Source organism: Oculina patagonica, chromosome 2, assembly GCF_052425735.1.
Source record: "Oculina patagonica isolate OP01 chromosome 2, crgOcupat, whole genome shotgun sequence".
Classification (NCBI taxonomy): Eukaryota; Metazoa; Cnidaria; class Anthozoa; order Scleractinia; family Oculinidae; genus Oculina; species Oculina patagonica.
In genome coordinates this window covers 31,801,112-31,815,274 of record NC_135759.1, presented here as the reverse complement: position 1 = coordinate 31,815,274, position 14,163 = coordinate 31,801,112, and the positions used below count along the sequence as shown (strand labels likewise).

Below are 14,163 nucleotides of genomic sequence, written 5' to 3'. Positions count from 1 at the left end.
GTAAAGAACACATGATCGTGTCGTGACAGACCGCACAAAAAAACTGACAAAAAAACAAAATATGGGGCAGGGAAAAGACGTTCACCGGTGGACGTGTAAAGATGTAGGCTTGTGGCTCAAAGGAAACGGTTTTGACGAGTATGTGGATTTGTTCAGTGATGAACATAAGATAGACGGGAAAGTTCTTCTCGTTCTTAACGAAGATGACTTGAGAAATCCTCCTCTAGAGTTGAACATTCTGGGAGATATAAAGCGCTTATGGCTCGCGATTGGTACTCTTCAGCAAAGACACAACCGGTCAAATTCCTTAGCATTGTCCAGTGGCTCAAACGGATACGTAAAACGCAGTGAGATTGATCAGGTTGATGGCTTGGCAAGATTTGTGGCTAGTTCCGGCGAAGATCTCGATTCTGATGACGAAAGAACCGATTACATTCATCCTTTTTCGAACATTTCTGAAACAGGGAGAACTTTGATCAGCTTAGTGTACGCGTTTTCAGTATTTTTTATCACTTCATTTGTCATGGTTTTCGTTCACGATCGTGTTCCAGATATGAAGAAATATCCTCCTCTGCCCGACATAGTCCTGGACAATGTGCCTCTTATCCCATGGGCTTTTAAAATGTGCGAGGTCACAGCGCTCATTCTTAGTGTCGTTTTATCGACCGTCTTGTTCTTCCACAAGCACAGAGTCATTGTTATGCGGAGAATGGCGGCGTTGTGTGGTACAGTGTTTCTTCTTCGCTGTGTTACAATGTTCGTCACTTCACTAAGTGTTCCTGGAATTCATTTGGAGTGTTCGGGAAAGGTAAGAACACTGACACAAAAGATTTCTGCTTTAAACTAACTTAATTCTAATGACCCATGTTCAGTTCATAAAAAAAAAACGTTTTTCAAAAATACTTAATGAAGTAAGTAAGGTTATTTATTTTCTTGATAGTACGCTGTTGGACCGAGAGCAAGTCTACATGAAGTGCTACTGTTTGTTAAAGGCATAATTTATGTTCGGGTAGCAGCTTTCGTAAGGTCTCACACGAATGGCTTGCTACCCTTAATAACCAACAGGAACAATGCCCCTTGCCCCCAAAGCAATAGCAACTGCTACTCTAGAGGACTAGTAGAATTACAAGCTAACGAGAGCTGCTACGCTACTGCGTTTAATTATACATCGTTTGCTTATAAAATTGTGGCGGTATTGTGTTTTTGTTACACATTAATCATTAATAACACATTTAGCATTTGAATATTTTTAGTTGAAGATGTTTCAACTTAATATTTTATTAATTTTGCCATCATGTCGCCACAAAGTGCATTTTGCATGTAAATGTAAAAATTTGGTTTAGCAGCTTTAAAGTGGTGTGATAAAATATGTTTTTATGAAATGGATTGTCTGTCAAAGAACAGGTCTTCAAATTTAATTATTATTTTTGATGACTATAAAGAAAGTTTCCTCAATTTGAAGGCTATTGTTTGAAGCTGCTCTGTCGTAGTACAGGGAGTTATGCTACAGATGAAGTAATATATCAAACACAAGAGGCAGTGTTTCATCGGGATATCCAAACACCGAGAAGAGAGTTGAAAATACAACGCGCAGCGGAGTATTTTTGACGAAATTCGAGGTGTTTGGATAGCCGATGAAACACTGTCTCGAGTGTTTGATAAATCTTCTCAATCGAAACAAAAACTACGAAGTAAACAGAGAAATAAAATCGTAAAAATCTATGCTCATTAAGATCGGGTTTCCAAACCACCGTCACGGTTATAATTTTCTTTGTTTTAACTTGATCAATTATTAATGAGTTTGAGAAGTGCCAGTACAAAAGTGCTGCAAGGCTTCTCCAACCTCTAGGATTGTTATAGACATTTACTATGTTTTGGGTCATTCCACAGTATTATGGACAAAAAATTTGAAAAATCAAATTTGTTTAACTTAGTCAAATTCCAGACAAATTGATAGCATATTAGCTAGAATTTATGAAAATGATAAATATGTTTTGTCATCAATTGTTGTTTGTGCATAAATTATCATTAATTACCATTGATAGTGATAATTGCTGTTGCGGAGGGGAAAGTAATATGTTTTACTGGTAAAAAGTAAAAAACAGGAATTTTGCTGAGATGGTATGTGACACAAACTACTTAAGACAAAGTAACTTTAACATTACCCAAAATTGATATTTCTCTCAGTGTGTCAGCAGCAGACAACAATATGTATGCTGTTTTCCCCTCCGCAACATTTTAAGGCCTAAAAGTTTTGTTTGTCAGCTTGTAATTAACAAAATCAACTTCATGTTTTCACATCTTCTAATTTTGAGCTAAGGTTAAGTTTTATTACTGTCAAAGAGATTTTACGTTTTGAGCTGTAGTTAAGAGGAATGATTAATACTGTTGCGGAGGGGAAATATTGTTGCGGAGGGGAATTCTGTTGTGGGAACAAAATTTCTTTTGAGGGAGATTTAACTAACAATGGTGTTCACATTGGTAAAAGAAGGCATTTTCTCACCAAAGTTTACAACCTTACAGTATCTTACAGGTGCATATGCACTAACAGGCATTGGATTGTTACACGCATTCAACATATAAGCTGCATTTTATGGGCCAGTTTTGTTAAAAGGCAATTGCCCTTTTACGTACAATTTTGGAATGATAATGGAAGCAACATACCAGGCTCACATCTGTTTTTGTTTTCCAGAAGCGTTTAATTATCTATGGGTGTTTGCTGTTAAACATTGACACTGCTTTGTTAGGCGTATGAATCAGTTGTATTTGCATACCTGTTTTTTTACTTTACTTAGTAAAATTCATAGAAAATATATGTTAACCCCTAACTGCCAAAAAATGTTTAAAGGCTGAAGATATTTATATGTCATTGTGAAATTGTAATAATAATCATCAAAATGTGAGGGTTATCACCATCTTTTAACAGCTCATTTGTTGTGAATACAGAACAGGACAAATTTTCCCCTCCGCAACTTCCCCTCCGCAACAGCGAACAATGTTCTTAAATTCTGCATCACTGTAAAAACGCTAAACATTTGAGTTTCTTTATGTGATGTTTGTAATAAACATACAGTGAGGAAAATCAAAAAGTTATTAGGCACAGAAAAGAATTTCAGAATTCAGAGAATTTTTAGAATGAAATTTAAAAACAAAAAACGCCATTTTCTCTGTTCCCCTCCGCAACAGCCCTCTTTTGAGGCTCTGTAATCTAAATAATGTATTTTGGAAAAAAGCAGGGCGGCAGAAAAGAAAGCTTTTTTGAAGACTAAACCCTGAATAGATAATCAGAAGTAACAGTTAAATATCTATTAAACCACAACAATAAAAGTGTCTCTAAATTTCCCCTCCGCAACAGACGGAATACTATGGAATGACCCTTTTAAGTTTTAAAGTAATGGGGGTTTCTTTTATTTTTGTCAAATTTTTATACAAAAAAAAGATTTGGGTAATAATAGACAGTGCAGTGGTGGATCTAGGGGAGGGGCTCAAGACCAGGGCCCTGATCCCCTCCTTATTTTGGTAAAAGACATTTTTTTAATGACTGCACTAACTAAACATTTTGGGGGTGCACACGCAAAAAAGTGCCCTCCCCTTAGTTCAAGGTCTAAATCTGTCAATGTAATGTTGGTATGCTCTAATGCAGGCCTTGGAGTAACTTGCACAGTTGTCATTCCAATAATAATGTAGGAGACTGTGTATTATATTTTAGGTAACATGGAAAATGTAGAATAATAACTAAGCTGTTGTTTCTCTTCTCCAGTTGTATGGTGACACATGGGCAAAGATAAAGAGAGCATTTGAGATCTTGTTTGGATGTGGCCTGTCAGTGAATGGTGTGCGGACCTGTGGTGACTACATGTTCAGTGGCCATACAGTCTCAATTACTCTGTTAAATTTCTTTGTCACTGAATGTAAGTATACTTTTCTTATCTGCAACCACAAATGAACAGATGCTTTGCTGTTTCATCCTTTAATTGTAGTACTAATATTGTAATAAGAACCGAAATATTACTTCACATTTTGTTCGTCTGTTCTTTTTGCTCATTTTCATATTTTAAGTTTGCAAGATGTTCTTTGGAATAGTCATTATTTTGTATTTAATATAATGACAGTCTACATCACTAGCAGTCTACATTTACCTAAGGGAGGTATTTGTTTTGGAGGTCAGGTGGTGAAGTTAACTCGTGTGTAAACAAATACATTTGAAGCTACAAATTCCTTTTTTTTTTCTTCCAGACACACCTTCCTCTATGTACTACCTGCACACTTGCTGCTGGGTCCTGAACATGTTTGGAATCTTCTTTATTTTGGCTGCGCATGAACACTATTCCATTGATGTGGTTATTGCATTCTACATTTCTTCTCGTCTGTTCCTCTATTACCACACTCTAGCTAATACTCGAGCACTGAAGCGGATTGACAGCAAAAGAACAAGGGTGTGGTTTCCATTGTTCTGGTTCTTTGAAGAAAACGTTCCTGGCAAGGTGCCGAATGAGTATGAATGGCCTCTTAAATGGCCAAGCTTTTTATGTCAGAAGTCTAAGTCTCAATTAAATGCTTCAGAGCCTCATTGCTCAAAGAAAGAATAACTTAATTGACTAAGAAACCTGTTTACTACAGATCCTCGAATTAACATCCATATTTTCTAAATCAAATAATTATGTGATCAATAATGGAGACATTTTTCCTCAAAATTTTTCAGATTGGGGCTGATCTATCAATTGAACAAAGTTATTCATCTTTTGAACTACAGAGGCAATCTGACACTTAAATGTAATCATTTATTATTTTAAACTATTGAATGCTTTTGGCTAAACAATTAGTTTAATAAGTCTCATTCGAATGGAGCATTAAGACCATCAAGACTGGTTTTTATTGGACGTAAGAACAAGCATAAGCACATGAAAAGCACAAACATTAATGCTGTCAGTGTCATCACCTCACTAGGAATAAGCATATGCAAAAGTGCAAGAAAACAAAATTGTTTGTTTTTCTTGTGCTTATGCTTATAACAAGTGAGTATAGCTTAAGAAGAATGAGTGTGTTATGCACTTATATGCTTGTGCTTGTGTCCAGTGAAAACTGGCCTTAAAATGCATGTAGCATAAACACTTTCAGTGTAGTACTTCAGAATTAAACAAGTGCAAATCCCTTTCGTTTTGCATGTATAAAAAAAAGTAATTTTTGACAGTGAAAAATATGCTGTGGCCTGCATGAATCCAAGACTTGGAGATGCCCTTCCATTGTTGAAAATGTTGTTAAAAGTTCCCTTTCAAACTATTATTTGCATGTGTAATCAGACCACAACATACAAAAAAATAAAAATTTCTTATCTTTATTTTCTGAAAACAGTAGTTAACTAAACGTGCAGTAAAGTAGTTAGTTTTTATAATACGGTTTCTAAAAGTTGCTTTGATTTTGATCGCAGATTTTTATTATTGCAGTTATATTTTATTGAAAAAAATATTATATTGGGGTATTATTATAACCACAGTGAAGGAAGGGGCCCGGGGAGGGGGGGGTACTCAAAAAAATTTTATACGGGGAGGCTCCACCCCGAGTTCTAACCCCTTACCCTTTTATATACCATTTTGACAGAAATTGTACCCCTTTCGTATACCTTTAAATAAATTGCGTCTGTTCGAAATATTTTAATAAAAGGCCCTTTTAAAAACCTAAATGACAGATTTCCATACCCTTTCATATACCTAAACTCGTGAAATCCCTACCCTTTTGTATACCTGAAGCCTGAAAAAGGTACCCCTTTAGGGCGGAGCCTCCCCATATAGCCCCCATGCCCATTATAGGGAGTACCCCCCGGGGGAAGGGGTAAATAAACTCACAAGACGTAAGTGTGACCCATTATTTAAGAATTGCAATAACACATCCTAGTGCCAGAGGTTATTCTTAAGCGCTTTGTTGGCAGCTCTGCTGAGGGCTGGTTAACAAGATTTTGACCAGAATTGAAAAGTATCAGGAAAAGCCTTTGGCACAGAGTAAAAGGTTATGGATTTTTTTTTTTATCATTGCAGTGCTTGTGGAGCGATTTTCTTTGTAATTGAAACTCATCTTGCTATTTTTGTAGCAATAGAATGCATAAGATGTAGAGGTTACACCATTAATTATTGAAAATCCAAGTTTTATGAAAAGAATTATAGTATTTAAGATTGTATTAATATATTTTGAAAAGATCAGTCGCTATTGTATTATGAAAAGGGCTTAATTGAATAAAGTTAGTGATTATTTAAAATATGTATTAATATATTTTGAGAAAGTCAGTCGATATTGTATTATGAAGAGAGGGGCGAATCAAATAAAATAAAGTGATTATTTCACATCTGGGTTATGGCTTACCTTTTTTACGGCAAGTTTAATTTGATTCCTTTGCGTTGAAATGCTGCCCGAAGACAAAGAGAAGCATTCCGGAGTTGTTAGTATTGATTTCAAAGTGATCCTGAAGCAATTGCAGAGGACCCCGCAAATTACAACCCTGAAAACAGCGAGGCACTATTGTCATTGAATAAGAAGCAAATAAAATGCAGGGTATCTGCAGCTCCGCCGTAGTTTTTAGAACTGCAAAAGCAGACCACTGTTCAAAAGTTCATTGTTCAAAAGTTTACTGTTTTCGCTTGACCACGCCCATCGGTATGAGGGCATATGAAAATTCTAGTTCCCAGGCCAATGGCAAATCTAAAAAGAAAGAATTGTTAGTATAAAGCACAATAGCCTGTCCACAGCCTCTCGATTTTTCAACGCAAAAAAGGAAAAGGAAGCGAGCGCGCGGAGGGAGGGGGGCGGGAAGCGAGCGAAGCGAGAGCTTCTTCCGTTTTGCGCTGGCGTCCAGTTCTCTCGCCGTTCTCACCGCGCGCTCATCGATCGAAAAAACACGAAAAAATAGAGGGCTGTGGACAGTCTAAAAGCACAAGGGTTAAAATGTTCTGATGTCAGTGTGAGATGTTTCTCTTCAAAATTCTCTCGAGCCTCTCTTAACAACGTCGCTTTATTTCAAACGTCACTGCATTCAGAGCAGTGAATGACACTGTGCAACCATAAGGAGTACATGTATGTTTTTTATATTTTTGCTAGCAAGGCTGCATGGGTTAGGGTTCGGGTTAGGGTTTAGGGTTAGGGTTAATCAATATCAACTGACTTTCCCACTCGGCATTGAGAGAACGGCGCCAACATCTTTGCCGGCAGTATGTCTGTAAACTTCAGGATGTAAATAGCCCTCTTCATTTTCTTTTACCTCGACGTTAGGAGATTGTACATAACTACGATTTAAGATCCGGCACAAGTCGTAGCACCATCAAGTCAGCAGAACGAAGCGTTCTCAGAACTTCGTCACTTCTCGCTATTAATCTCGAACTAGCTTGTTTATAATATAATCAGGCACAACACGAAAGATCCATTTTTCAGTACTTATAAGATAAATGGGTTGCATTTACTATCAAATGTTTCTTTCAATTCGATTTAGTTTGAATACCTGTAAATATATGAAATGGACTTCTGTTGTAAAAGATACGTGTACCCAGAAGTTTATAAATTTAATGGACACTAACCTTGGTTTACACAACTGATGTCTTGAGTTTAAGTTCTGTCATCTAATTTTGTTTCTATTGGTAAATTAAAGTGTAACATTAAATTAGGCCTCGATTTTTAACAAACCACTACTGGAGCTTGACCGAAGTAGTTAACTTTCGTTTGTCGTAAAAACGTTTTGCTTATCTTTCGGGTTTATTTGCAATTGGTAGTTCAAAATGTTTTCAAAAGTGTTTTCAAACTTTCACAGTGTTAAAAGATTAGTACTAGTGTTAGAGTGAACTTAATGAACTTAGTTAGCTTTAGTTAACCTAGAATTAACTTAGTTAACTTATGTAAGTTTAGTTTGAAGAATAAACAGAATAAAGAAGATATCTGATCCAAGAAAGACGTAGTCTGACCGAGATAATCTTCCTCTAAACTCTGTTGCAGTACATTTGAAAACATTTGACTTTTTTAATTTAAAGGCTAGTTGCAAATTTTACTATTGTATTTCATAGATTCTAGCGACTTCTTTTTAACATAGTTATCATTTTTCAAGATTTTAATCCTGGGTGTACCATTTAGTGTAGGTGGGTTAAAGCATTTTTACATTTTAAAATATTTTACTCATAAGATATTGTAATCTAGCTATTTTTAAATTTTTAATTTTTTATATTTTTTTTACTTTTACTAGTTTCTTTTGTTTTAATATTGTATTTTAATTATTGTCATGCGCTTTTAACATGAGCCTCTGGCTCGGATATAGAGGGCAACCTCATCCCGCGCCATGACATTAATTAATTGATTGATTGATTGATTGATTGAACATAAGTATTGATAATGCGAGGAGAAATGTAATGTTGGCCAGTCTTTGAATTGAAAGGGTTAATAAAAACTGTGTAGTTGGGATAAGTCGAAGATTTTTGTGTTGGCTAAGAAATATATATATAAAAATGGGTTTTTATTAGTTTTTCAGTTTCATTGGATGATATCATGTAACTTAACGAATTGTTTGAAGGTTTAAACAGTTGAGTGTACATGTATCGTGTTTTCAAACTTGTCCGGGCCAGATAGTCACCGGTCCCATGGTGTAATGGTTAGCACTCTGGACTCTGAATCCAGCGATCCGAGTTCAAATCTCGGTGGGACCTTGGAGGATTTTTTTTCAGTTAAAGATATTTTAAAGGAAAGAAATCGTGATTTTTATACACTTAGTTTTACTCGGTATGAATACAAAACGAAATTAATACAAATTTGTGTTTTGCAAGATAGTCTAGCAAACTCTTTTATTTAGAAACAAGTCGAGATACGAATCTCGTAGAAGAAAACCTTAATTGAGTTACATGCAACAGATCCCAAACAATTTATGTGAGTTGCTCAGTCCAGCGTAAATAACAAAAGGGCCAACAGTATAGGTGAAAGCTCAGACAATCGGCTGTAAATTTAGATGGCGTTTAAAGTATCGTTGAACCTCTTGAGGCGACTCGCTATCGACCTTGCACTAATTGAATTCACTGTGAGCATTTCTACATTTCTCGGATGTTCAAAGAGAAATAATTAAGTCCTTTAGTGAACAGGAATGGTTACAGGGAAGTATATCTCGGTGTCGGCCTTAGAGGACCTGAAGGAGGGTATAAATCCCATTTTCCCAACCCAAATTTTCCCAAAATCTCTTTTCCCAGCCTACTGTTTTCCCAAATTTACAACTCCCAGTCCAAGTTCTATTATCAGTTTCTTTCTGTAATTCCCATTCCCAGTGACCCAAATCTCATTTTCCCAATGAAAAATTGCCCAAATCCCAGTTCTCATTTTACCCCTTCAGGCCCCTCGCCTCAGGGCCTGAAAGCCCGAAAATGTTTTTACTTTGCACCGAGCCCTTCTTTTTTCTAAGCAAGCCTGGCACCCATTTGGAACACCCCTAGAATCGCCACTGTATGAATTCAGGCACCAGAGTGCTATAAAACAATACACCATGGGACCGGTCACAATTACGAAAAGGGAAAACAAGAAATTATTAAAGCGTCTTCAAAATAATTCGGGGTTACGTTAATGCCTTATGGATGCATCAAGAAAGACGTGGAAAGTGGTTGTTGCCACACAAAGGGATAAGCGGAGGGACATGTACTTTAAAATAAAGTGCAAAAAAAGGAAACGTTTGCGTCGGCCGGGAATCGAACCCGGGTCAACTGCTTGGAAGGCAGCTATGCTCACCACTATACCACCGACGCCACATGGATACAATATGCGGCCAAATAGTTATGAGATGTTTCTCTTCAAAAACGCTCTCGAACCCGGCCTCTCACAACAACGTCGCTTTATTTCAAACGTCACTGCAATCAGAGCAGTGAATGACACTGTGCAACCATGGGGAGTACTGTACGTCTTTTTTTATTCATTTTTTTCCCAGCAAGCAGATTATCTAAACCATACATAGATTTCTGGTGGACAGTACTCGGAGGTAAGAAGTCAAAAAAGAAGAAATGTAGTCAATCAGGTTGACTTCATATACACTCATTCTCTTCTTTTCTATTTGTCCCAATATCCTTCTTTATAATTGAAACTGCTGCATTTCTCAAAAAAAAAAATACAGTGTTTTTTCACGAGGTCCCACCGAGATTTGAACTCGGATCGCTGGATTCAAAGTCCAGAGTGCTAACCATTACACCATGGGACCCTGTTCATGTAACATAAACAGATTTTTCATCACGAGTCTCATAATTTAGCTTTAATGATAATGATAATGTATTTATATAGCGCATTTTTCATATGTATATGTTCAAATGCGCTTGACACGTACTGTAATTTTACTACACAATTGTAAAGGCCAGACCACAACACCGGGAGCTTCGTGCCCTACTCTTTGCGAATAGTGCGTGGGTACTTTAACGTCCCCTGTTATAAGACTGAAGATACGGGAGACGGGACCTACGGTTTATCGTCCTTTTCCGAGAAGACTAGAATGTCTAACCATTTGCAGATGAATTTACAAAGGCAGCACTGACATTCTCCTCAGTTATTTTAAGACCCTGAGTGTTGGTCCGGTCTGGGGTTCGAACCCACGACCTCCCGCACAGCAGTCCGGCGCTCTACCAACTGCGCTATTAAACCAGGCGGCGGTTGCAATTCTTTTGTGCAGTGCTTGAAGAAAACTGGATCACGTTCGTTCTGGTTTTAAAGCATTCTGTCCAGCTACTGCAGTGATTGACAACAAACATTCCGATCTCGGGATAGCTTTTAAAGATAGTTTTAGTTGAGCGAAAGGTGAGTTAAACATCAGTTCTGGTGATTACTCACTTATATTTTTACTCTGAACCCAAAGCACGTTTTCAACTATCAAAGACGCCGCCATTTCTATAGTTTTCGCGAACTTCCAACAAAATGTTCCTTTTTGCCAATCAGCAGCGCAGTATGGACGCAATGTGAGCGTACTTAATCGTCAGTTTTTGGTGTAAGTTTAAGAGCTGACTGCGGCAAAGGCTGAGTAAGATCTGAAGAATAAAGAAGACATCTGATCGGCCAAGAAGACGTATTCTGACTGAGCTATTAAATCTTCAGCTTGAATTACAGTTGCATTACAATTGTCTTGTAACATAAGTATTGATGTTGCAAAGAAAAATGTCATGATGGTCAGTCTTGGAATTGACTTGGGGGGGGGGGGGGGGTTAATAAAAAACTGATTAGTTTGCAAGTCATAGATTATTGTGTTGGCTAATAAAAATAAAGAAATAAAAATGGGTTTTAATCAGTTTTTCAGTTTCATTGGATGATAACATGTAACTTGTTATAAAAAACAAATAACTTTGTGAATTGTTCGGAGGTTAAAACATGTGAGTGTACATGTATGTTTTGACTTGTCCGGGTCAGATCGACACCGGTCCCATGGTGTAATGGTTAGCACTCTGGACTCTGAATCCAGCGATCCGAGTTCAAATCTCGGTGGGACCTTGGAAGACTTTTTTTTCAGTTAAAATATTTTAAAGGAAAGAAATTGTCTCCACTTGGTTTTACTCGGTGCGAATACAAAACGAAAATGATTCAAACATTTATTTTTTGCAGGACTTTCAGTGGATTTTTCTAAATTAATACAAAATTGTGTTTTGCGAGATAGTCTTTTAACTCACATAGTAACCAACTCTTTTATTTAGAAACAAGAATCTCGAAAGAATCTCGATCTAGAAAAAACCTTCTTAAGTGGTAAACAAATTCAAATTGAATCAGTGAGATGCAACAGATCCCAAAGGATTTATGTGAGTTGCTCAGTCCAGTGTAAATTACAACAGGGCCAAAAGTATAGGTGAAAGCACAGGTAAACAACTGTAAATTTAGATGGAGTTCAAAGTATCATTGAACCTTTTGAGGTGACTCGCTATCGCCCTTGCACTAATTGAATTCACTATGAACATTTCTACGTTTCTTAGATGTTCAAAGAGAAATAAGCCCTTTTATTATATTTTTAGTCGATATTGTATCATGGAGAAAGGTTTAATCAAATAAAATTATAGCTAGTGATTAATTCACGTCTGGGCTATGACTTCCTGGTTGACCCATTTTACGGTGGGTTTTATTTGATTCCTTTGCGTTGAAATGCTGCCCGAAGACTAAAAAAAGCATTCCTGAGTTGTTAGTATTGATTTCAAAGTGATCCTGAAACAATTGCAGAGGACCCCGCAAATTACAACCCTGAAAACAGTGAGGCACTATTGTCATTGAATAAGAAGCGAATAAAATGCAGGGTGTCTGCAGCTCCGCCGTGGTTTTTAGAAAGCTTCGCGCGTCACTGCTTGACTGCAAAAGCAGACTTCACTTTTTTTTTTCACTTGACCACGCCCATCCGTACGAGGGCACATGAAAATCATAGTTTTAGTTCCCAGTGTCAAAAAAAGAAACGTTCGTCAGCGCAGGGGTCAAAATGTTTTGATGTCAGAGTTTGTATGGAGTCTTGTGCTCGCGACGCAGTGCTGAAAAAACTGAGTTACCGTCTTCCTCAAATGCGTTTTGGTTTCTGTTTTCACTTTATACCCCGTTTTATACGCCGTAAAACAAAAACTAAAAGAAAAGGAGAAGAAGAAAACTCTTATAGGTCCCACCGAGATTTGAACTCGAATCACTGGATTCAAAATCCAGATTGCTGATCATTACACCATGAGATTTGTCACAATTCAGACTAATTAACAATTAGACTACGAGCCCGAGTTTTCTATGAGCAAATAGTCAACGAGGCGCAGCCGAGTTGACTATCGCTCATAGAAAACGAGGACGAGTAGTCTAATTGTTTTAGTAGAAACTCTTAAGGATTGCAGTTCAAAACCTACAATATTGTGCACTTTGAAGACAAAAATCAAGAAAATTTACCGCTTAAAGAGCTACTCGCGCGCGCGACTGTTTTCTATCGGCGAATAGAAATCAGTGGGAGAACCAATCAGATTCGCGGATTTCCAATAGAACACAGCTGAGTTTCTACTAAAAGAAAATATAAAAAGTGTATACAAGTGGTAATACAATAATCATAGTGTCTTCAAAATAATTCAGAACTACATTACTGCCTTGTGGATGCAACTCATCAAGAAAGACCGGTGGAAAGTGGTTGTTACCTCACAAAGGGATAAGCTGAGGGACACGTACTTCAAAATAAAGTGCAAAAAAGGAGAAAAACGATTGCGTCGGCCGGGAATCGAACCCGGGTCAACTGCTTGGAAGGCAGCTATGCTCACCACTATACCACCGACGCCACATGGATACTTTGGATGTTTCTCTTCAACATCACTCTCGAACACAGCATGAAAATGGAGAATTTATGAAAATTAAAGGTGGCTTAAATCTCCCTTAAGTTGGTTATCCAACTTTAGGGCGGTATCAATTAAATGTTCTTAAGGCCGTTAACTCCCCGAGTTGGCATTTAAGGAACTTTAAGCCTACTCAAAAGTTCGCTTACTTAAAGTTCGCTTACTTAAAGTTCGCTAACAATTTTAGACTCTTTAAGCAATCTATTAACATGAGTGTCAAGCTGGCTTAAAAATCAGCTTTAAAAATTTAAAGGTAGCGTAGAGCTGATTAAATTCCAAATTTACACCAGCTTGACTTAAGCTTTACACCAGAGTAAAGTTATATTTTCATGCTGTGGAACCTCTCACAACCCCCCGGCGGAACGTCGCTCGGTTCAAACGTCATTGCAATCAGAGCAGTGAATGACACTGTGCAACCATGAGGAGTATGTCTTTTAATTTTTTTTTTCTAGCAAGCAAATTTTCTAAACTATACCTAGATTTCTGGCAACCAGTAAAGATGAGAAGTCACGAAAAGAGTGAATGTAGTCAATGTTTGACTTCATGTACACTCGTTTTCTTCTTTTCTATTTGTGCCAATATCTGTCTTTAAAATTTAAACTACTGCACTTCTAAAAAGAAAACGGTGTTTTTTCACGAGGTCCCACCGAGATTTGAACTCGGATCGCTGGATTCAAAGTCCAGAGTGCTAACCATTACACCATGGGACCCTGTTATGTAACATAAATAGATTTTTCATCAAGAGTCTCATGAATTTAGCTATGCAATTCTTTTGTGCAGTGCTTGAAGAAAACTGGATCACGTTCGTTCTGGTTTTAAAGCATTCTGTCCAGCCACTGCAGTGATTGGTACCAACCAT

The 14,163-nt window shown here is 37.3% G+C and overlaps 1 protein-coding gene and 6 non-coding genes across 7 annotated transcripts; 3 read left to right on the top strand and 4 right to left on the bottom strand.

Annotated features, from left to right (window-relative positions):
* The first annotated feature begins 29 nt into the window (after positions 1-29).
* On the top strand, positions 30-6,339 carry LOC144644165 (sphingomyelin synthase-related protein 1-like). Its single transcript, XM_078503588.1, has 3 exons — positions 30-808; positions 3,761-3,911; positions 4,237-6,339. Exons 1-3 carry the CDS (start codon positions 62-64, stop codon positions 4,587-4,589), a joined length of 1,251 nt encoding a protein of 416 aa, XP_078359714.1. The 5' UTR covers positions 30-61; the 3' UTR covers positions 4,590-6,339.
* Positions 6,340-8,600: 2,261 nt separating this feature from the next.
* Trnaq-cug (transfer RNA glutamine (anticodon CUG)) lies at positions 8,601-8,672 on the top strand. Its single transcript has one exon. It is a non-coding gene; the product is annotated as a tRNA-Gln (tRNA).
* Positions 8,673-9,677: 1,005 nt separating this feature from the next.
* Trnag-ucc (transfer RNA glycine (anticodon UCC)) lies at positions 9,678-9,749 on the bottom strand. Its single transcript has one exon. It is a non-coding gene; the product is annotated as a tRNA-Gly (tRNA).
* Positions 9,750-10,123: 374 nt separating this feature from the next.
* On the bottom strand, positions 10,124-10,195 carry Trnaq-uug (transfer RNA glutamine (anticodon UUG)). The gene has a single exon. It is a non-coding gene; the product is annotated as a tRNA-Gln (tRNA).
* Positions 10,196-11,394: 1,199 nt separating this feature from the next.
* Positions 11,395-11,466, top strand: Trnaq-cug (transfer RNA glutamine (anticodon CUG)). The gene has a single exon. It is a non-coding gene; the product is annotated as a tRNA-Gln (tRNA).
* Positions 11,467-13,177: 1,711 nt separating this feature from the next.
* On the bottom strand, positions 13,178-13,249 carry Trnag-ucc (transfer RNA glycine (anticodon UCC)). The gene has a single exon. It is a non-coding gene; the product is annotated as a tRNA-Gly (tRNA).
* A 693-nt stretch (positions 13,250-13,942) lies between these two features.
* Positions 13,943-14,014, bottom strand: Trnaq-uug (transfer RNA glutamine (anticodon UUG)). Its single transcript has one exon. It is a non-coding gene; the product is annotated as a tRNA-Gln (tRNA).
* Between the last annotated feature and the right edge of the window lie 149 nt (positions 14,015-14,163).